The following is a 24,821-nucleotide window of genomic DNA, read 5'->3' as shown; positions in this document are numbered from 1 at the left end:
TGACAATAAACTAATCCATCCATAGCTTTGAACCTCCCATCGGTTTTCCCAAGGGAGAAAATACGTCTCCAGAAGTCTTTTGGACTGTAAAGGTTGCCACCATCTCAGAGGGACCATAGGCTGCTCTCCCCTTTGAGAGCTGACTGGTGGTGATTTAACCCGAGGGTTAACACACCTCAGGTGAGGGGTAAGGTTGAGAAGGCGGGACCTTCATGAATAACCTCCGCCCATAGGGGAATTGAACCTCCTCTGTTGGCGTCGCTCTGCATCACAAAGCAGCCGCTCAGCCAACTGATCTAACCGACCCTCAAGTAGGATTGCCTTGTAGCCTTCCTGTGAATACTTGTTTATAAACACGGAGAATTATGTACAATACTCCAAATAACAGCATTAGTACATTCCAGATCCGCATTATTCCTTTGGGCCAAACAAAACCTTTTGCCTCAACAATGACAATCTTACATTGTGGAGATTCTCGGCAGTTTAGCATTGAACCAGCTTAAAAAGACTGTACCTGTACACATTACTAACATTTTCTAATACAGCATGCTACCAAACACCCATCTGCTTCAGGAATAAAGCTGTGGATAAAACCTCAACACATCTGGTCAATTTTTATACAGCTGCAAATAACAGACAATTATGATTCCTCACTGGATAAAAGCAAATTACTGCGGATGCTGGAATCTGAAACGAAAGAGAAAATGCTGGAAAATCACAGCAAGTCTGGCAGCATCTGTAGGGAGAGAAAAGAGCTAACGTTTAGAGTCCGATGACTCTTTGTCAAAGCTAACAGACAGTGAAAGTGGGAAATATTTATACTGTGGAGTGAGAATGAAAGATGAGTCATAGCCACAGAAACCCAGGGAAACCGGGTGCTAATGGCCACAGAAACCAAGGGGAAAGTGTGCTAATGGCAGTCCCCAGAGAGGACAAAAGATGTGAAAGGTCTAACAGCAGGGAAACTAACATCAGAGGATGAACTGTAGATGTGGGGGAGGGGAAAGGGGAAGCAAAGAGGAGAAAGGTGCAGGAAAAGTGGATAAGATTGGGGGGAAAATTAAAAGTATATTTTGATTCCTCATCAATGTCACTAATAAACAACTGGGTCCAAGATTCGTCCAGTGATGTACTGTGACAGCAAGAATTTCAGGTTGCCGATCCTCTCCGGTTTTGTCCCTTCCAATGAATACAGAACTAGCTCGTACATACCGACTCCTGGGCAACATGAGACTATTGTGTTAAGGGTGTTGAGAGTTGGCTGGTGTGAAAATTTCAGGTGCAGCTTAAAACAGCAACGAATGGCTGAAGATTTCAGGAGGCGTCTGGGGAAGCAGCACTTAATTAGTTCAACCATTTGAGAGCCTCAGTTTATTTTAAATTTAGAGTACCCAATTCATTTTTTCCAATTAAGGGGCAATTTAGCATGTTCAATCCACCTACCTTGCACATCTTTGGGTTGTGGGGGTGAAACCCACGCAAACACGGGGAGAATGTGCAAACTCCCCACAGACAACGACCCAGAGCCGGGATCGAACCTGGGACCTCGGCGCCGTGAGGCAGCAGTGCTACCACTGCGCCACCGTGCTGCCCTGGAGAGCCTCAGTTGATTGGTACAGATGGGTCATGTAAGATTTTACGGTACTTTTACAGGAACTTTTCAAACATATTCACATGTACTCATGATTCCTTTCATTTTTATCATCCACTATCCGCTTACACCTTCAGAAAATTTGTTACAAATGGTTTGCTTTCCCAAAAACAAACCTAATGTTTTCATTTTTTAGTCATGTGTAGCTTCGGCAAACCCCAGTGGTTAAATAACATCTACTCAGACAAAAGGGTTACGTTTTCAAACTATTCCTTTATACAGTAGTTCCATTACAGGTATATCCATTACCTAGCTATTGCTTAAAATTATGCCACTAACTGAAAATGCTTCCTGATCACGTGAGCAGATAACTGGTGCATATTTGATTAGCTCAAACGACAGCTAAAGATGGAGCATACCGCAAAGTTGTGAAGCAATCAAAAAAGGTTAAAATGTTGGAAGCTACCACAAGACATTTCAAATACATCTTGTTCAAAAAGAACTAAGGTAATATGTGTATGATACTTCGATATGAGCAGTCATAATGTTACAAAATACTAATGTTTCCCTCCATGGTTATCTTGATGTGATGGTTATGACAAACGATGGGCGAGAAATTATGATAATGGACGGATGGTAAACCACATTATGCAACACGGCTGGCCAATAATTAAGAAATATTCTTGCTAGCATTATCACTATATATTTTAAGATGCCACTTAAATTAGACTGATTGCAATAAACTTCCGAGTTCAGTGTACTTATTGTAATTTATCAAATATCAATGATTACCTTTCTCTTTTTTTTTACAGAAAATGGTCAGTGAATGCACATGGGCAATATATAATTGCAAGCTAATAATATACTGCAAATTCCATCATCTCTTTCATGTCTGTTCTAAAAAGATCACACACTAATGGCCGATTATTTAAATGAAAATATATTGTATTACAATGAACCATAACTTCCTCCGAGTGATCAGCAGCGTCAGATTGCCACTCTGTATCGTCTTACCTGGACTAAAATTCTTAAGGGCCTGCCTCGCCCGACGTTCCCATCTCAGGCAGGGTGCGATCCAGGCAGTATAGCAGGTCCTCGGCTCCAGCGCCGAAATGTATAAGAAGTGGAGCAAAGGAGGCTCCGCCCTCCTCTTTACAGCATTAACTGCTGTAAAGCAGGTGAGTTTAAAGGCCCAATTAAAAACAACAGGCCAGGAAGAAGTAAGTGTCTAAGGCAAGCAGATGGGATGTGGGGGTTTGGACATGGGCAGAGGGGTCAGGCATCACGAGGGTGTTGGGCAGGCGGTGGGGGTGCGGGCGATCCCTTGGGAGCTCAGTCTGGATCTTTAAAATTGTTATGCTGAAGTTAGAAGTGTTTTTATTTCTTCTGCTTCTTTCAGAGTAGCTATTAGTGTAACACTGGCAGAGCCATCCAATGTTAATGATTCAAATCGCTTTGTCAGATGACTCGCAGCACAATTTTTCAGGGAAGTTTGTGCTTCTGAACAATTGCTGGGTAAATCCTGACCTGGAACGTCCCAGAGGGATTTCCCAGCACATCTTTGGGGTGTATCCCCAGATTTGATGCTTGGGAGCCAGGAAGTTATGGGCAAATGTATTCCAGTACCTAGTAAATTTGACTTTTGATTTCCAATGCTGTGGAATCTACCACTTCCTCTTTACAATATTAAGCAACTTTGGCAAGTGTGACATCAATGAAGAAGTTGAATGGTTTGTCTCAACCTTGTTCCCTTACATTAAATAAATCAGCAAATGTGATCCAAAGATTGAGGAATGCTCGATGAATTTCTCCATTGAAGTAGTGATTCTCATGATAAAGCATTTCTTAGTCTTGTTCTATGTTCGTGACTCTTACCCTGCTGTCCTTTGTCTTCATCATCCACCTTTTGCTGGTGGATCTCCTTATGTTGCTCCTGAATAACAGCTAACAGTTTCTCCTGTTGATCTAAAAGCCGCTTCTGCTGTTCCTGCTGTTCTTTAATCACATTCAGTAGAACTATATGATCCATATGTTTCTCACCATCTACATTGGAAAAAGGGTCAACACAAAATCAGCATTTTTCCAGAAAAAGTGATAGCCGTGTTTTTGCTCTACACTTTTAAACCTACACAATTGTTCAATTATAAATTTATGCATAATTTATAAATTAGATAGCTTTTAGAAACATGGGAATAGGCCCTCTTTCCTTTTTGGCCTTGCAGTTTGATCATAGTTGATCTGCACATAAAGTGCAATTGTTCTTTATTCCCTTTTTGTTTGAGGGTGGGTGGGTGTGGAAGGAGAGAGAGAGAGAGAGAGAGAGAGAGAGAGAGAGAATACAAGCATGTTAACATTATGTCTTAAATTTAATTCAAGGCCTAATAATACAATGTAAGAAATTCATCAGCATTTCACAGGAGAGTACATGCTGCCCACTCAGTTAATCTGGTGGGATGATTATAATATGTTGTTTCAAGATATGGCTAGAAATGGGGTTATATTTATGATTCCTCACAGCAACCAAACTATAGATATTATTCTACAGCAAAGAACACACACTCTCTGCCTGCAAATTGCCAGTCTGTGGACCACATCACTTAAAATAATAAAGGTGCATGGCAGGTGTGGGTTTTAAATCAGAAAAGGTAAAGACCCAAAATGGATAGAATAATTCAACACATGCAAATTAACTCTGCAGTACGACTTTGGAACTGAGCTTTCAGTTTCATTTCTTGTTCAGCTCTGTTGAGTTACGATTCAGAACGGAGAAAGCCACATACTGGATTGATTAGTGAAGTGCATTCTGCTCCTTGTGCACGTGAAATATGCTGCAGGCCAGAGATTTTCACAAGTCACTTCATTGTGTTGTGCAATTATGAACTAAAACAACCTATGTCATGAAAGCGCAGTTTTAACAAAAGAGCAGCGATGTTCCATTGATAAGTACTTCTTAAAAGACTGGTAAAGGAAGCCCGTGGAGGGAGAGAGAGACAGACGGATTAGAGGACAACTGAGACAATGGCTATTGTACTTGCACCATAACCAGAAAGTATTTCAATATCTTTTTTTTTACAAATCTGGCACTCCACCTACTTTCTGCCGCAACTCACCCTCTCCTCCTTCAGCTGGCTTTCCATCTTGCTTTTCTTCTAAAACTGCATTTTCACTGTCCCTCACATCACGGATATGCGATTGTGGCACTTCAGCTGCACCAACATTTTCCAGGCCGGGCAAATCCCTCTTGTTACCTTAATGGGGCAGGGTGATCATGTTAATGACACAACTCTGGGTTAGAACAGCACTAGAACACGAATCTGTCTAAAATAATAGTTATTACAGTATTTGTTTTTTTCTCCCTAGTCAATTGCAAGAACAATTTCCAAACACTAGAGGGCTTCAACGTCCTTCATAAATTCAGTGCAGTGAATATAAAACTGGTATGCAAGATCTGGCCAGATATTCTAGCCATTAGTCTGTCGTTCCAATTTTTCTGTCGCTAGATAGCGCTTCTCTACAAATATTAGTGACTTTCCTGTGGTGGCCAAAATATAATTCACAACTTTTTAAAAACGAAAATTTAGATGAGACTGTATTGAATTTGTCAGTGGAATGTGCTGGAATGGAAATTATGGAGACATTTCCGTGCAATTTGTCTGGTGAATTTTAAAGAGAAAGTTGGGATGAATTGGGATGAAAATTGACAGACATATAAAAGGCATAACACGGATGACAGTCTCAACATAGAATTTACAGTGCAGAAGACGACCATTCGGCCCATCGAGTCTGCACCGGCTCTTGGAAGGAGCACCCTACCCAAGGTCAACACCATATCACCATAACCCAGTAACCCCACCCAACACTAAGGGAAATTTTGGACACTTAAGGGCAATTTATCATGGCCAATCCACCTAACCTGCACATCTTTGAACTGTGGGAGGAAACCGGAGCACCCGGAGGAAACCCACGCACACACGGGGAGGATGTGCAGACTCCGTACAGACAGGGACCCAAGCTGGAATCGAACCTGGGACCCTGGCATCCACAATGCTACCGTGCTGCCCACATGTGCTACTGATGCCAGAAATATGATAAAGACGACATAAAAACGCCGTTCATAAAAACGTAGAGAACAGTATTGACATTATACTGTTATTCCCTTTCAACATCGCCACAGTAGGTAGGCTGAATCAAGTATTTCTCCCCCCACCACCACAACTTCAGTTTTTTGACCGACCACAGAGAGATTAACCAAGACTTAATAAAGGATGCCAGTTTGCTGACGTTAGCTGCATAGCGGAAATTTAAGTCATGCAAATTAAGGTAGAAAACCATTTCTGCTATCAGGTCGGATACTAAATACTTTTGGTCAAAGAAAAGCCAGCTATCATTAAAAGGCAATGCCCAATTTCTGCAGGAAATAATTAGATGAATGGATTAATTCAATTAGCACAGCCCAAATAGGAACACTGAAAGCCAAGACAGGCTGCTGCAATTTCTTTTAAATATACCAGTTGATTTCCCATGGCTTTGCATGAAGGGGAGTTAAGAGCGAGTGCAGATTTCAGTTTAAGGAGAGTTAGATATCAGGGAAATCACTGCACCATGGCGAGGAGGGAGAAGGAGGAGGAGTAAGAGTAGCAGCAATCATCGTTAAGTCACCTATCGTCAACATCTTGGACGTGGTCACCTTGACCAGCCATATCAACATTGCAATAAAGCAGCAGAGCAGAGGTTGCATGCTCGAGTGGCTTACCCTCTCAGTCTCTCCAAGCTTATTCACCACCTCAAAAGCTCAGTGTGATGGAACGCTTACCTGGCTGGGTGCAGTCCCAAGAGAACAAGCTTGGTGACCAACCAAGGCAAAGTGGCTCACTTGATCAATGCCCCTGCCACAGGACTCAATATCCATTCTCTGCAAAAAGTACCATTTGCAGGATCCACTCTGGTACCCACCAGGGTTTTAGATCCCATCAGGTGCAGCTTACCATTTTCCAACTCTTTGTTCTTCCTACTTTCTACATTCTCTTCTGGATTATGAATCACTGAATCTTCTTCTCCAGGAACTTTGCCACGGTTATCATTCAACTTTTGCTGTTGCAATGCTGCACCTGGTTGAGGTACTGCATCATGAACATGCATCCCAGGTTCCATCTTGCCTGGCTGGTCCTTTTGTTTGGAATTAATCTCTGGAGCATTCCCAGCATCGTTGATGTTGCTGTCAATTTCTTTTCCCCGTTCTTTCAATCCAGGGTTAGCCATTTTCTCCTTTTCCAATTCTTTCATCTCTTCATCAAAATTGTTTTTCACCTCTCGTTTTCCATCATTTGGCTGCTTGGCCTTCATCTTTTCATTTGACTCGTCACCATCCTTTCCTTCATCGACAATTACTTTATCATGTGGGATAGGCGGTTCATGCCGATGAGCCTCTCCCACTGGATGAGCAACACCTGGAAATAAAAATAATGTGGGGAAAAAAAAGGCAGATACAAATTCAAAGTATTCTTCAACAACTTACAAATAGCACCTGGGAATTTGTTTTGTTTAAAAAACGCTCCCACTCAGTTATAACTTTGAAAATGTATTTATCGTTCATTTTGGAAGGTTTTCATCATTCAATTCTTCCCTCCAAATCATTCCACGGGCAATGCTGATAAGTTATGGTTTCTAAGAGTTGTGTATAATCATGATTGATGAAAATATACCATATTTGTGCTTTTCTGGTTCCAGTCAGACACACCACAAAGATGTAAGCTGCCAACTAATTCCACTTGGTCAATGTGGGTTCAGTGAACTCGAAAGCAAGGTGTTTAATTGATTTGATTCCAATAATATTCATAAATCTCGCCAATGTAGAGAACTTATAGAGCTCATCCATAAAACAAGCTGGCCAGTCCAGTGATGTTACTTAGTGGATCAAAAAAAAACAAATTTGAGCTCAGACGATGAACAGACCTCAAGCCAAAATGTGTCCCCAGAAGTTGTTGGGAATTAATAATTTGTGAAAAAATTAAATAACCAGCTAATAGCATTGAAAAACTATACAAGCTACACTACTGTCAATACACTATCTCATTAAAAACATTTAAATTAAATTTAAAAAATTATTTTTAAAAATTATTCCACTGATCACCAGTGGAATAAACATTAACTGGAATTTTGATTTATTCAAGACATTTCTTTCATTGCGTTACAAGCCTTTTCTCAAGTGATACCTTTAAGCTAGCCCAAGTTTTAAAATGGAGAATCAATGCAAAGTGGAATCTGAATACGTGCTATGCTAGAGCATGGAACGTTCCTCTGCAAAAGGAGGAAAATGGAAATGATCCCTGAGCCACTTTTGTAAGTGTCCAAGATCAGCTTGCAGAACGCTGATAAAAGAACAAGGACAAATAGAGGCTGCCTTGTTCTTCAGTTCAGCGATGGAGCAAATACAATTTTGCATTGACGTCAAGAATAAAATAACCACGCGGTCAGTCTATAAATAGTAAAATCCTCAATTTCAACTCAATGTGAATTCTCATACAACCACAACATGCAGTACCTTGGTCAGGACGATCCAGCTGCGCTTCCTCGCCTTTGCCATTCCTTTCTTCAAGTGGTTCCATTGGGACCTTTATCTGAGGCTGTTCTACAGCCTCCTTGCCTAACTTTGGACGATCTCGATCATCACCAACTTCTTTGAGCACGCTGTTTTGAACTAAAAGCACATAAAACCCATGTCACTCGGGGATTATTGATTTATAAGAACTCTGAGCAACGTATATGGCTATTAACACAGAATTGACGAGTGCAAGATCTTTATTTAGCAAGGAGCTACTGTTGAACACATATAGGCAAGCTTGGATATTTGACATTGATTTTTTACATTTCATTTACTTTTCTATCTTTCCACATCAGCATAATTCTACTCAATTCCACAAAGTGCAACTTATCAGACTGGCTTCTACAAGTGATTCCAGAGAGCTTTTGACTTTTACCAGAAAGTATAGTTGACTGTTCTGGAAACCCAAATCAATTCAGGCTTTAAAAAAGTGTGCATGCCTTTCGCTAATCTCGACAAAGTGACTAGTTCAGCGATTATAAAAGTTCTATTTGGGCCCCACCTGCTTTCAGTTAGCTTGTTTGAGCTGAGTTAGCAGTCTATATTGAGCTGAATGCAGGTCTAGACATAGCAATGTTAAAACATCAAGTCGCGTGTTCTGAGGCAGCTCGAATTAATATAAAAGAATCGTGATTATTAACATAAAAGCTGAAAGGCACATCTGACTGTAAAATGAAACAATGTTCTTAAAAACTGCAATATAATTGTTTAACAGATTTGCTGGCACATTTGACTTAGTCTCTTGAAAGTTATTGTCTATGGAAACTATAGTTCCTAAAATGATCAATAGGTGGCAATATACACCACTGCAACCTTGGGATCTCAGAAAATAGTACTTGAAATACATGAAATTATCACTGAATATTTAAAATAATTAAATATGTTCACATCGACAGAACTTTAAAAAAAATTGTAACTTTACAATCCTATGTCAATCCGTCAGGGGAACTAAGAAAAAAAAAGTAATTGCTGCTCTAATTTGTGCCCACGTGTTTGTGGAAATCTCAATATTACTTCCAGTTGACAATCAGATTCTTTCTCCCCCCCCCCCCCCCCCCCCCCCCAATCAGATTGGAAGACAAATGGATTGCCATTCCCTGATGGTTTATTTTCCCATAAGCATCACAGACCACACGTGTAGTACAAACCAGGCTAATGCACAACCGAGCTCTGGGGAGTTCACTGCATTTCTGATAGTTTCGGGAGCAGGTTTCTCTATTAACTGAAAGTCTGCCCGTGCGCACCCAGACTCTGGATCCAATATTCTCCATTCAGCTTCGCAAAATCATATATTTTGCGCCACTTCTACATGACTTTACTGATAAGCCTTTGAATGACTAAATTAGAACAATGAAGGAATCAGATTACGGTTTATTCTCTAGATATCATCATTGGCAATATTTTATGTCATACATAGTTCTGCTGGGGGGGGGGGAAGGGAAAATAACATCAGGAGAATGCTCCCCCTGTAACCGGCTGCTTAGAGGGAGGACTCTCTGCCCATCTCCTCTGCGAACATGATGATTTGATCATAACAGGAACCCCATTTCTGAGAAATCATGGCGACATCCTGCACCATACCATGTGTGGTAGCCAGTTACATCTTTGCCATCCAAATTCACTCTATTACTGGAATTGGAAAATTATTGCTGCAGATATTTTATGTGAATTATCATTTTTAACAATTGTCCAACATCACGATTTGAATTACACAGCATCTAAGATTTGGAAATGTAAAGCTTGGGCAGTTTCTAGCACGTCAGCTTTCTCTGGAAGTTTAAGCATGCGCAAAGTGGCTGATTTATTACAAATACAAGTTTTACAGATAATCGATCACCCGTATCTTGAGCAAAACAAATCAGATTTCAGAATTATTAATACAAAAGTAATATTAAACTACAGCAAAAGACAAGGTCAAAATCTAACAATTTGGCCAATATCTCTCAAGAGCCTCTTCTTCATAAGCAGCACCATGCAAGTCCGTAAGCAGCCACAGATCACTAAGATCTTAGAACAAATTAAACAAATGTTTCTTTACTAATGGCAATAGGATGATATACAGGAATTGCTAAACTGGAAAAAAGAACCTCATGATTAAAAGTTTCAGCAAAAAGAATCTCATGATTAAAAGTTTCAGCAATTACTTCTGTGCTTTTGTCAGCTCCTTCACCCTGTTCCAATACACAGCATGGATTAAAGTTATATTATTGGGCATTGGTGTGAGATTAGAGAACAGTGTTTCAATCTTGTTGAAAGGATAAATATTTTCAGTGCTGAAGGTTGAGAAAGTTAGTAGCTATTATTGAAGTAAACTATGGGAATAAATGCAGAAAATTTCTGTATCAAAATAATACAAATCAATTCAGAGAATTTTGAAATTTAAAAACCTTAAACGTTTGCTTCACTACAATACTTCTGTTATCCTATTTTACGAAAAGGTGTCTGAAAGTTGATATATTCAGTTGTCAAATTTGTAACAAAAAAAAAATCACCATATACCAATGTTCACTCTAAAACTGGTGATTAGGATACATGTAATAAATTAACTAATAAGCATTTATATTTGTCACAGCGTAAATGTAACTGAATCTAAAGTCAGGGTACCACTAGTTTAAAAGCAGTGTAAAATGAGATTTCTTGGAATAATTAATTTAATTTCACTTCTGTCAGTTTGGGATACCCAAACATCTTTTCACCAATGCTAAATTTGTACTTTTGAATCTACTGTTAATAACGGAGTATTATAGAGAGAGCTTGATGCACTAAACACAGTATGATGTTTTTTAACTTCTCAAAAATTAAACCAGTCACCGATGAATAGGAAGGTACCAAGAACATGTACATATTTCAAAACAGTCAGAGTTGCTAACCAGTTATCAAACGTTTCCATACAATGAAATAAGTAGTTTCTAAATTATTCAAATGTCAAATTCTAGTACGGATTATCGACCCTAATTTTCATGTTGGATTAATGCAGCTTTCAAAAGCAACCGGCATACATCTAATTACTGAATGCAAAGTTGCATTGGAAATTAAAATTTATTCAACCCATTAAATGTGGACACTAAAAACAAAGTAATTTGCCATGTTAAGTTTTAAAAAAATAAATCGTACAAGGTTCACCATCACACCCTAGTATATGGAATTAGGTAAACATTACAAAAACGGCTCATCAAGTCACAGCAAACACGAAAAAAAAAATAATACTGACAGTTGCCACCAACTGGAAGTATTAGGGATTTGTTTTTAAAACACTAAAGGATCACTAACCAGTAATGAAACAAATCATTCTGTTTAGTTTGGCACGAATGCACCAAAAGACTTTGGATTTGAAATTACAAGCAATTGGCCAGAGGACACAGTGATGGATGGCAAAAGAAAGCCTTATAACAAGTCTCTGGTCACAAGTCTGGGGAGAATAGCAGATTGCAGCATCAGTGCTATATATCATTAATTGTATACAAACTCTTGATGTAAGCTGTAACACAGATTGTGTGTGTGTGTGTGTGTGTGTGTGTGTGTGTGTGGGGAGTGGGGGCAGGCAGCTACAGGCAAAGTAAGAGCAGGGCATTTATTAAAAACAAATTCGGGGGGGGGAAAAGTAATTTAAGCCATTTTTAATAGTTAGTCAAAGTCAGATAGTCAGAGAGGAGTTTATGCACACAATCTCATGGGTAAGGTATAATGTGAAGAGTGGGAAGGCCAAAAGGAGAAAATAAATAAAAAAGTTTAAAATTAAAAGTTGCTCATTTTGAAAACAAAAAACGTTGACATAACTGTTCAGAATGCAAAATTACAAACTAATATTTCTATTAATGTAACGGTATTAAAATTAAAAAACGAGGGACAATGCGTAGACCCTGAAATATTCATGCATCAGTATATTCATTCACCTCAGCTACCAACAAATCTAGAGTATCCCTTTGCGGCTTTTTGGTTAAGAGACAGCAATAAAACAGCAGCCCATGAAAAAACTATTTAGTTTGAAGAAACTCTAAACAGTTCACTCACTTCATTCGGTTGAAAACTATAGTGCTGTCTTCAAAGGGCTAAAAGCAGTTTATTTTCTGTAACTGGAAGGAGGAATAATTTGGAATTAAGTAGATTTTTTAAATCCAACTTCAGGACAGTTGTTTAGATTGTTGCGGTGTAATAAAAATGCCTCACAGTGAAGTTCAAATGTGCAAACAGGCCTGCAGGAAAACTTAAATATGTATTTATTTTTAAGTTCTACTTCTGCCAAAGGAATTTTACTTCCCTGACAAAAAGTATTATTCCCTTCTATGTCCCTAATTCAAACACTTCCCAGTCTTCACCCATTAATCTTCTTCACTGCCTGAGAAAATGCTTCGCTTCTGGTGGGGAACTCTCCTGATGATTCGATCAAGGTTCTAAAAACTTATTAAGATCATAATTACCAGGTGGCAGCACCTGTACAAAGACACAGCATCTTTAATTTAATTTTACATAAACAGCAGAGGGGTTGGAAAATATCATGTTCCATCGCAAGGACCTAGGTTTACATCAAGACACGTGGCCGTTCCCAACTGCAACTTTGCCCTCTGAAGGCATGGAGTACTTTCCAACAGGGATGATGTGGAAGATGGTGGTGAGTCACCCTGAACAAGCGAATGCTCCTTGCCCGTTCCCTCAGTCAAGATCACCTATATACATGCTGACGGGCCTAGGTACAGGATTTTGCAGCACAGAAGACCATTTGGCATATCGTGCCTTGTGTCGGCTTTTCTGAAATAGCTCTCCAATTAATCCCAGTTCTTTGTGCTCTCTGCTCAGCCCTTTAACTATTTATTGAGTTTCATTTTGGAAGTGGTTATTGAATCTTGCATCCGCTACCCTCTCAAGCAATGAGTTCCACATCATAACCTGCGGCATAAAAATAACTCATCTTTCCCCACGCTGTTCTGACAATCATCTTAAATCGGCCTTCTTGGTTACCAATCCTCCTACCGGTGAAAACTGTTTTGTTGTATTTAGCTGATCAAAACCCCTCAGAATATTAAACATCTCTATTAACTCTCTCCGTAACCCTTCCGGTACTCTTTTGCCTCTTTGTCTTTATGTTTAGAAAAAAAACAGCTTTAATCGACTGGTCCTGCCACCTTCAAAGATTTGGTGTTCGTAAACCCCCAGGTCTCTGTTCCTACCACCCCTTTCTAAAAAATTGTACTAATTAGTTTATGCTGCCTTTCCTCATACTTCCTTCAAAAATGTATCACTTCACATTCTGGCATTAAATTTCACCTGATGTGTCTGCCTGTTTCATGAGTCTGTTTATGTCCATAATCTGGTATTATTCTCCTCACTTCACTGTTAATACATTTACAAGTTTTGTGTCATTTGCAAGTGGCTAATTGAACTCAAAAAGCTTATACGTTTATGATCTGAAATCAATATGAAGTTTGCAGAATATAGTGCTTTCCATATCTTCGGGATGCACAAAAATGTGCTGTGGTTCAGTTAACAGCACTCTAATCTCAGAGTCAAAGATTTTTGGTTCAAGTCCAGAAACAAGAGCACAAAATTTGAGACTGGCACTGTAATGCAAATACTGAGGGAGCTCTGAACTGTCAGATGTTAAGCCAACGTCCTGCCTGCTCTTTTATGCTGGATATAAAATACAATGGCATTATTTTGAAAAATTATGGGGAAATTATCCTAGTATCCTGACCAATATTTATCCCTAAACCAACATGCTGTTTGTGGGAGCTTACTGTGCACAAAATAGATGTTGTTTCCTACATCACATGAGTGTATGCAGTTCAAAAGAAGGTACTTCTTTGACTGTAAAATACTTTGGGATGCCCTGAAGTTATGAAAGGCACGGCAGCATATAAACGTCTCTCTTTGAAATGTTTACAATGACTTACTTCAAGCATATTCACAATTGTTCTGATAGAGAAATACAGCACAGAACAGGCCCTTCGGCCCACGATGTTGCGCCGAACTTTTGTCCTAGGTTAATCATAGAATTTTGGACAATTTTTCATGGCCAATCCACCCAACCTGTGGAGGAACACAGCGGTTCAAGAAGGTAGCTCGCCATCATCTTCTCAAGGACATTTAGAGATGGGCAACAAATGCTGGCCTAGCCAGCGAAGCCCACGTCCCGTAAATTATTTTTAAAAAATAAATAAATTGCACACAGGATGTCCTTCTGGGCAGAAAACACGATAGCTGGCCAGCTAATTTGTTGTATTAATGTTGGTTGAAGGTTGAATGAGTGTTCAAGAGATATTTATGCCCATTTTAAATGAGATAGGTTAAATCAAGGTCCCTGTCATCCTAACGTCGGCATCTCTAATCAATGCCACACTCCCTCAATGCTGCAAATAATGTGTTAGCCTCGATAATAAAAAATCAAGCCCTATAGCAGTTTCAATTCACAATGCTCTGAAAGAGGTGGGAGTACTGCCCACAGGGCCACAGGTAAAATGAAATAACTAGAATGTCAGTGCTTTGCCCACAGTACTGAACTTTCTACTCATGCTTCCATCAGCCGTTACTCAAGTTCCTTTCAGTTAGCACGTCATTGACCAACAGCATGCTCACTGAGGAAGGAGGGAAATCCATTCAAAAAGGGATTACTTTCCGCACTGCCCACTTCATCTGATGGGAGTGTCACAGCATCCATGGAGATAGTGACAGTCTGATCCCTAATGAGATGATAAAATTGCAAGAGCTACTTTTGAGGAAGGTGAAGAGGAATAAGATCAGCAAAATATCTCAAATGCATAAATCACACCAACGTCCACCTCGAGGGAAAACACTTCATCGCCCCACCCTGTACTGATAGCAGAGGTTTCAAACTTAAGCAACTATATCATTATTTTTGCGTAATCCTGTTTATATTACTTGGAATATTTCTAGAAACTTACTTGATAAATGCTGTTTTAATGGGTTTACTGAAGGATTTCAAGAACATGTAGTATACCAAGGGTTAAGCATTAACAGAAAAAGAATTAAAATGCCAAGTCTTCAAGTGAATTAGCATGGACAGATTTCAAAGACCTTAAGTGCGCAAAAAGCTTAAAACTGTATGAACCACACACTGTTCTGAATCGCAGCCACACACAAAGAGGAACTTCCTGACCAGTCAACCTTTGGCCTTTTCATCAAGTGACGTACATTCAGAATGACATATATGGCTTTCGTACACATTCTAACGAGGCCCCCACACTGAAAAAGGGCAGGAATCTACACAAAACCAGGGCCCTTTCTACAGTACAAAACAGAAAAGGATTATTAGAACCAAGAAATCCTTCACTACGGTGGATTCATCTGAGGTACAGCCTCATAACACATTTGTGGATATAAAAGCTTTCCAAGAATGGATGCTGTTCTTTAAAAACAAAAACTATATAACGAAAGATAGGTCTTTTAGGAGGAAACAGGGTTTTGGATTGCTTTCAACTCAATATGTCGAAGACACCCACTGCTACTTCACATCGCCTATGCACCTATGCTTTCCAAGATGCAATATTAACAAGCTGTTTTCCTCAAATTCTGCCAACAGCCTTGTCCCCCAGAGGAAAGGTGCTCCTAACATCTCAAATCTACATACGTGGCAAGAATTCCCAAAGGTAGTTTTAGCAAAATCACTTTCATTTCCTCCGGCCAGATTCACTATATATGTGGCAACTCAAGGCTTTTACTGGAGTGATGCTGTCCTACATTTTCTTCCTGCACCACGGAGTACACAATTAGCCGGTTTTAGTGAGGCAGTTCCCTTTTATTGTTCACGGAATACTGCAAATCCTAGCTCTGCCCTTTTTAGGTATTCAGGCATCAACATAAACAGCCCGTCAGATTTGGTTAACTTCAAAGTTGGCCACTCGCCACATATTGGCCAAGTCTGCCTCTTGATTAAGCCGTGGATCAGTTGTATCTAAATCCTGCACTCAGCCAAAGAATTTACATGCATCAGTAATTCAGAAGTAGTACGGTTTTGTGAATTTTATTTACATTTACACTAAGTATAGGCCGTATGAATAGACCAAGATATATTGAAAAGAGTTTTCAAATCTGTACATTTGCTTAAAGGTTTAACACCTTTATCAATAGGTTGTGTTTTTTTAAACCAAGAAGGAATTAGTTGAGGGTAGCCCGTTAATTCGAGTGTTTCAACTTTTAATCGGGCAGTGATGAGTTCAAGCGTACGGTGCCACCCACAAGTGATGTTCAAGTTTTGTACCTTCTGAATCCTGAAGTTGAATTAACAGCCCAGACCCCCCTCAACTAATTTGAATGGTATGTACACTGGCGAGGAACCTACACGTAGAAAATAAAAGCTAATGCTGCAAGGGGCAACATATTAGCACGGATTGGCTGACTGGCAAAAGTAGAGAGTATGCATAAATGGGTCATTATCTGGCTGGCAGGATGTGATCGAATGGAGTCCTGCAGGGCCCTGTGCTGGGCCCTCAACCTTTTACAATTTACATCAATGACTTATGGTGAGGGCAGCAAAAACATGGTAGATGCATGTCATTTGCAAATGGTTATTGATAGGTTGAGTGGGCAAAAACTTGGCAGATGGAGCATAATGTGAAGTTGTTTACTTTGGCAGGAAGTTAAAAAAAATCAGAGCATTACTTAAACGAAGAAACAACATGGAATTCCAAGGTGCAGAGGGATCTAGGTGTTCTAGTGCATATGTCACAAAAAATGAGTATGCAGGTAATAGCACATAATGCAGGTGGCTAATAGATTGTTATCCTTTATTATTAGAGGAATTAAACATAACAGTAAGGATCATAGAATTTATAGTGCAGAAGGAGGCCATTCGGCCCATCGAGTCTGTACCGGCCCTTGGAAAGAGCACCGTACTTAAGCCCCACACCTCCACCCTATTCCTGTTACCCAATAACCCCATCTAACCTTTTTGGTCACTAAGGGCAATTTATCATGGCCAATACACTTAACCTGCACGTCTTTGGACTGTGGGAGGAAACCGGAGCACACAGAAGAAACCCACACACACACTGAGAGAATGTTCAGACTCCGCACAGCCAGTGACCCAGCAGGGAATCGAACCTGGGACCCGAGAGCTGTGAAGCAACTGTGCTAACTACTGTGCTACCCCAGTTATGCTTCAGTTATACAGAGTATTGGAAGAGACCATATCTCAAATTTAATGGGCAGTTTCGGTCTCCTTATTTAAGGAAGGTTCTAATTGCATTGGAGGCAGCTCAGCAGAGATCTACTAGGTTGATGCCTGGAATAAGCGGGTGTCTTATGAGGATTGATTGGAGAGGCTGGGCTCTTTTCACTGGAGTTTAGAAAAGTGAGGGGTGACTAGGTATAAAGATCCTGAAAGGTCTTGGTAAGGTAGACACATAAAAGAGGTTTCCTCTGCTGGATAAGTCCAGAACTAAGTGGGGACTATATTAAAATTAGGGGTCGCACTTTGGAGGACAAAGATGAGGCGATTTCTTCTTCTTACAGGTGCTTATACGACTTTGGAACTCTGCCTAAGAAAGTGGTAGAGTCTGGGTCATTGAATATTTTAAATGTGGAGTAGATGGATTCTGGTTAGGCACAGGAATCAAAGTTTAGTGGGGACAAATGGGAATGTGGAATTCAAAACACACAGATTAACCATGATCTTATTGAATAGCAGAGCAGATTTGAGGAGCCAAATGGCTTACTTCTGTTTCCATTTCGTATGCTCATATGGTGCAAGTTTGTTGTGACTCAAGAGTTGCCTGCTGTAATATCAAGCAAATATCACGGGAAAAAAATCAGAATAAAAACCTCATGAGAACATCTGGATGATAAGCAAAGCAGTTTAATATCAGGGACAGGTGGATAAAACAAACACTGTAGAATGAGCTCTGTGCAAATGTTTATTCTCCCCTTGCAACTGTCCATAATTCTTTCAGCGATCAGTTGCGATACTGAAGAAATGAGTGTTATAAATTATATACAGATTAGAAAGAAGAATGAATAGCTTTCTGGTGTGCAGTCTGTTCAAAACTGTACAGTACACATTTATGTTGGTGAAGGGGTCAACAGGCTTCTATTGTACTAACTTTGTTAAAACAATGAAACCCAGGTGGCAATTTGTTACTCTTAATAGGTACTAAATCTAGCTGACTCTACAAAATTCAGTTTAACGTTATTCAGACCCACTGACCTGTATCTGATTCATGTGCACTCAGGGCAAAGAAAAAATCAGACTGCCTCACAGATGACATTCTACCAACGGTGTAAATTAGAAGAAACTGGAATGTTGATTGGTGGCCTGTTAGATGGGTATATAACACCACTAGAAATAAATGTTGACAGGACTAGAACAGAATGGGTGATTTAAATAAAACTACTGATAGTATAATATATGTAAAAGAAGGCTAACTTAACCAGAAAGCTTCATCCTTAACATTTGCAACTCTTACTCATCACAAACTTGCATCCCTGAATAAATGTTTTTAAACCTGACAGGAGTTGAAAACAAGACAAATAGATGGGCAGCTAGTGAAGGTGAATGGATGAGGCCAATAAATTACATTCAAATCAAGGCTGGGTATAAAAGAGTAGCTGTAACACTCCCCCTTCTGCACCCCGCCCCCCCTTTGAAGATCTAGATATTGGATGTAATGCAGTCAGAAAATTATCTTCTGCTTAGAATTCACTATATTTCTCATCTTGCATACAACAAAAGCTTGTTGCACTGCAAAGATAGGACAGGTGAAAGCAACAAATATGAATTCCTGCAAATGCAGTCAAACAAAACAAAATCCTTAAAAATATGAAATTATTAATCGTGCTCAATGACTCAAACTTCATCTTGGCAATGCTGCAGCTTTGGAAAATGTTCAGAACAGAAGAGAAACTACTCGCGATCCATATCGGCTAAGAGAGGTGTGTCCATCTACCTTAAAGGAGTGTGAACACAGGTGATTTGATTGAAGTCACTAACATAATGAAAGGACTAAATTATGTACAAATTATTTCAATTAGATTGGCTGGGGAGAACAAGGAGCATGCGAATAAGTTATGCAAGGGATATTGCACTAGTTTAGATATTGAGTGCTCTCCTTTTCAGGGAACAGCAAACCTAAGAAACAAGTTGCTGTCTTGTGTAGTGAGAGCTGATTCCCAGAACATCTTCAAGAGACAACGGAGTTCGTTCTTGGCTGGATGAAGATCGCACCATATAAAAGATAAGTTGCAAATAATAAAATCATGGTCAATGTGATTTAGGGATTAGTTTACATCCCAGAGGAATTTTCCAGTTAGCCCCCCAACCCCCTCGAAGCGACCTTGGCTTTTGAATTTTCTTTCTTCTCCCAGGAGACTGCACATCACCTAGAGGGTGATGAATGTTAAGTAGGGCAGCACAGTAGCATTGTGGATAGCACAAATGCTTCATAGCTCCAGGGTCCCAGGTTCGAATCCCAGCTTGGGTCACTGTCTGTGTGGAGTCTGCACGTTCTCCCCGTGTGTGCGTGGGTTTCCTCCGGGTCTCCGGTTTCCTCCCACAGTCCAAAGATGTGTAGGTTAGGTGAATTGGCCAGGCTAAATTGCCCTCAGGGTCCAAATTGCCCTTAGTGTTAGGTGGGGTTGCTGGGTTGTGGGCATAGAGTGGAGGTATGGGCTTGGGTGGGGTGCTCTTTCCAAGAGCCAGTGCAGACTCGATGGGCCGAATGGCTTCCTTCTGCACTGTAAATTCTATGAAATTTCTTGACATGATACACAAGGATTTTAACGTTTGGTGTTAAAATGAATCATACAATTTACAGTGCAGAAGGAGGCCACTTGGCCCATCGAATCTGCACCAGCCCCTGGAAAGAGCAACTCACTCAAGCCCATACCTCCACCCTATCCCCGTAACCCAGTAACCCCCACCTAATCGTTTTGGACACTAAGGGCAATTTATCATGGCCAATCCACCTAACCTGCACATCTTTGGACTGTGGGAGGAAACCAGAGCACCTGGGCGAAACCCACGTAGACACGGGGAGAACGTGCAGACTCCGCACAGACAATGACCCAAGCTGGACAGTGACCCAAGCTGGGACCCTGGAGCTGTGAAGCAACTGTGCTAACCACTGTGCTACCATGCCGTCCACTAGTAAGTTTCAGAAAAATATACAAGTTTCCTCAAAATTAAACTATGAACAGCTTAAAGACCAGATCTCAGGTGGCAAGTAATAGCAATTGAAGGTATGCAGTTGAAAGCACCTTTGCACTGAGGAAATAAACAGTTAACAACAGGTGGCTGATTTCTGTTCCAATTTAGGTCAAAGGAAATAGAACATACAGTGCAGAAGGAGGCCATTTGGCCCATCGAGACTGCACCGACCCACTTAAGCCCTCACTTCCACCCTATCCCAATAACCCCTCCTAACCATTTTGGTCACGAAGGGCAATTTATCATGGTCAGTCCACCTAACCTGCACGTCTTTGGACTGTGGGAGGAAACCGGAGTACCCGGAGGAAACCCTCGCAGACACAGGGAGAACATGCAGACTCCACACAGACAGTGATCCAATGAGGAATCGAACCTGGGACTCTGGCACTGTGAAGCCACAGTGATATCCACTAGTGCTACCGTGCTGCCCAAATAATGCAACTGTGACGTCCCAACCTGAACTGCCTCAAAGAATGGTTCATTGGGTGGATGCAGCTCTTCATTTTCTGCAGAGTGTAACCTCGTGGCTGCGCCTCTAGAAGGATAACAAGGAATTTTGTGTATGAAACTTGCCCTAAACCACCCGTTAACTTCATGAATATTTGTCTTCAGCAGCATCTCATGATTAATCAGCATAGAATAAAAATGGTGCACAGCTGTTTAGTAATTAAGCTAAATAAATACATGATTTAATTTCTTTTTTAAAAATAGGGCAAAATACAGCATAATCATATGGACATAATGTCATTCCCCAGCATACTCAAGTTCAAAATTATACCTTCAACGTATCTGCAAGTCACCCTTTAAATATGCATTTTATTTTTAACATTTAGAGTACCCAATTCATTTTTTCAAATCAAGTGGCAATTTAACCTGGCCAATCCACCTACCAGGCACATCTTTGGGTTGTGGGGGTGAAACCCACACAAACTCCACAAAGACAGTGACCCAGAGCTGGGATCGAACCTGGGATCTCGGCACCGTGAGGCAGCAGTGCTAATCACTGCGCCACCCTCTTTAAATATGCATTTACAAGATTGTGTTCCTTCATTCATGAAAATGACCACTGTTTTGCCTGTGATTTGACTCCCGACAAGTATTGGCAACAAAGAACTTCGGATGTGATGAAAATAGAAGTAGAGATCCATCACCAAAGGTGACAAATTACAGAAATATACGCTGCCCATTCTGAAATAAAGCAGTGTAGCTTCCAAGTCCTTCATTTTTAGAAAATATGAGGGGGAAAATACTCTCGCTATACAAGTGTGGAACAGTAATTTTTAAGACTACATATAGAAATAAATATCTGATGGCAGTTGAAAGTTATACAAATGCACTATTACCTGCATTTTTAACGTGCATTTCTAATTACATATTTTACTTCATTTTTCAATCTAGTGGGCAGTTAATTATGTAACTCCAGCAAATATTTATTACACTACAATTTTCTTTATATTTAAATGATACTGGGGAACATTGTCCCTTGATTATGGCATGTGTTTTCATAGGCTTACAACCTGTGCCTTTCACATCTGTCACATAGTCTGTATTCTAAAGCTGTAATCTCAACAAGTACCACTCTCAGCCTGCAGATGCCAATTAGGAGACATCTGCAGCAATTACTGTGTGACACATGCCAACTCTTCAACAGTTACATGTGTGTTCTGGTCCAAATAAGGTAATTCTTTTCCCCTTGTCCTGCGTGTACTCCTATTATCTCCAATGGGAAAACAAATTTGGGTGGGTAATAACAGCCTGTGATTATGGCAATAACTGGGAACTGAGTGGGGTGGATTAAACACAGACCATGAATTGAGGACTTTCCAAGAGACACATGGGGTACGCAATTCTGGGTGCACAACTCTGATCTTGTGTTCAGATTTTGGATCATTAATATAAATCTGACAGTTCTAAACTAAAGTCTTTGATTCTGCCAATGAAAAAAAGAGTTAAGTTTATTCCTGAAGTTTGTAGCCCACTACAAGAAACCAGATGAATTCTTAGCTGTATACACTGCACAACAGCAATGTGGAAAATACCAACAGGGTTTAATAAACTTAATATAAAATTTAAATGATAAATTACACTCTTTGGCTTAAAAAGATACTTTAGGCATTTAAAACCCATCACTGTTGATATCAAGGGACATAGAAAATAGGAGCAGGAATATGCCATTCAGCCCCTCGAGCCTGCTCTGCCATTCATTATGATCATGGCTGATCGTCCAGCTCAGTAACCTCGGATATTGGGGCATTTTTTAAAAATCCTTTAAGAATGTACAAACTATACTGTGACTGTACAAGCTTCTCTCAAGCTAGCCATTTCTGCAGCAGGATGTCGAATTAAATGGAGCAAGAGGATATGAAATTAACATATTCTCAGAGTTTAAATGATCTTCAAGGAGCTATATTCATCTTATATGAAATAATCCGAGTTGGAATGCACAATAATTATGGTAATCCAACAATCACCCTGGAGGTTATTTTGTATAATGCTGGCAAAATAGTGTAGCACTTAAGACTTTATGAGTGGTGTCAGGTTTTACAAGCTGAGTGTGTTGGACTATAAAACCTATGTTCCCCTGGAATTACAATCAGCCAATTTTCATTGGCTAAGCAAATTCCAGAAGCAGTGGTTTACGCACACGTGCACACACACAATGTACTTGAGTTCTGTATCAGTCTTGTTTACTGCAGATTGTCTGCAGATTTCAAACTAATAATTTTACAGACATAAAATTATTGTTACCAAGTAGTTAAAAAGTTATGATACTTATCAGAACTCCAGGTTCTGAATTTTTGTTTCATATATTTCCCGTTTTATACGTGCAGAGCATTCCGAAATATTGGCATCACTGCTGCCTTACGGGGCCGAGGACCCGGGTTCGATCCGGACCGTCCGTGGGAGCTTGCACATTCTCCCAGTGTCTGTGTGGGTCTCACCCCCACAACCCAGATGTGGAGGGTAGGTGGATTGGCCATGCTAAATTGCCCCTTAATTGGAAAAATAAATTGGGTACTTTGAATTAAAAGAAAATTAAATATTGGCATAACCTTTGCAGATATAGCAAAACATACATTTTTATAGAGAGCTACTAAGTTTTGGCCTGAAAAGTAACTCCCTTTGGATAATATTAAGGGGCAGTAGATATCAAATCAGGATGACCACAGTGCAATAGTATTCGGACTAAAATTAACAGCTTGCTCTTGTGCAGCTGTAATGAAGTTATACAGTCTCAATGTCACCACAGGATAATATACTACTTCAAATCTAAACCTTCATGCAAAAACACAAATGTTGCAGATGATGGTTATCAGAAATAAAAACAGAAAATGTCGGAAATTCTCAGCAAGCCTGATAGCTAGCATCTGTGGAGAGTGAAACCAAAGTTAACATTTCAGATTGATGACCTATGAACTGGGAAAATAAATGGGTTTTAAGTTAAGGGAGGGTCTCTGATAGGGTGGAAAGCAGTTGAGATTAAATGGTAAAGTACTGATGTTGCAAGCCCAAAGGTACTGGGGCTAGTGAATGGCAAAACGGTGAGCAGTCGCCATCCGAAAGCAAAAAAAAGAGAAATAAGACCAAAATCAGCAAACATAATAGGTGTCAATGTTACACTGTTGAACTCAATGTTAAGACAAACGTTCTAAGATGCCTAATCGCAAGATGAGATGTTGTTCCCTCTCGCTTACACAGAGCAGTAGACCAAGAGCAGAGAGGCCAGAGTGGGAGCAAGAATGAGAATTAAATGATCGCGATACTGGGCAGAATGAACAAGACCTGCTGAAAAAAGGAATGCCTAGCCACGGCTATTAAAATGTTCAATATCTTCAGGAAGTTTAGGAATATAAATGATTGAAATGAACTGTCCAATTACATTTTTACTGAATAAAGTGAAAGTTACTATTCCAGAAATATTCAGATTTTTAAAAATCCCTTTAAAAGACCCTGCACTAAATCCACAAATTTGTTTTTTCACCATCAATGCTGTGATTTATTCTTCCTTTTTGCTCTCTACTTAGTTTGCACTTTATAATATTTGGCACGAGTAATGAACCAGTGAATGTTTTACAGGTGATACATTAAAGAAGTCTATTTTGAATGCTGAAAGCAGCTCAGTAAAACATGGTTCAATAATCATAGAACATCTCAGTACAGTAAATGAAACTCTCAAGTCATGAAAGTAGGTGATTTTTTTCAGTAGGCTAATACTTCAAAACAAAAAGTCAACCATTTTAGTAATCAGTATATGCGTTACATTCTTCTCCACATGGAGATTAAAGCCAGGAATCAGTTCAACTGGCTTGTGAAAGACACCAGGGCCCATTCATAAGTTTTCTGCTGCTAGTTGGTTATTTCGTTTTTGTTAGGGTCATAGTTTTAATGGCTCATTTTGTGAATGAGACTTCAGTGTTTTGGCCTTGTTTGTTATTCTAGCAGTGCTCCTGATTTTGGTCCACAGTACTTTCCAC

The 24,821-nt window shown here is 39.9% G+C and overlaps 1 protein-coding gene across 2 annotated transcripts in view; it reads right to left on the bottom strand.

Annotated features, from left to right (window-relative positions):
* Positions 1-24,821, bottom strand: part of slc38a10 (solute carrier family 38 member 10) — a 143,116-nt gene that overhangs the window by 5,279 nt on the left and 113,016 nt on the right. For both annotated transcript variants that reach the window (XM_038778263.1, XM_038778264.1), the window contains exons 12-15: positions 8,133-8,288; positions 6,577-7,038; positions 4,702-4,839; positions 3,467-3,634 (exon numbers count right to left, since the gene is read on the bottom strand). In XM_038778263.1, coding sequence (XP_038634191.1) covers positions 3,467-3,634; positions 4,702-4,839; positions 6,577-7,038; positions 8,133-8,288 — 924 coding nt within the window. The remainder of the gene's footprint in view (positions 1-3,466; positions 3,635-4,701; positions 4,840-6,576; positions 7,039-8,132; positions 8,289-24,821) is intronic.

The sequence above is a fragment of the Scyliorhinus canicula genome, chromosome 18 (assembly GCF_902713615.1).
Source record: "Scyliorhinus canicula chromosome 18, sScyCan1.1, whole genome shotgun sequence".
In the NCBI taxonomy this organism is placed as follows: Eukaryota; Metazoa; Chordata; class Chondrichthyes; order Carcharhiniformes; family Scyliorhinidae; genus Scyliorhinus; species Scyliorhinus canicula.
The sequence above is the reverse complement of the archived record's forward strand: the minus strand, read 5'-3'. Positions and strand labels throughout refer to the sequence as shown.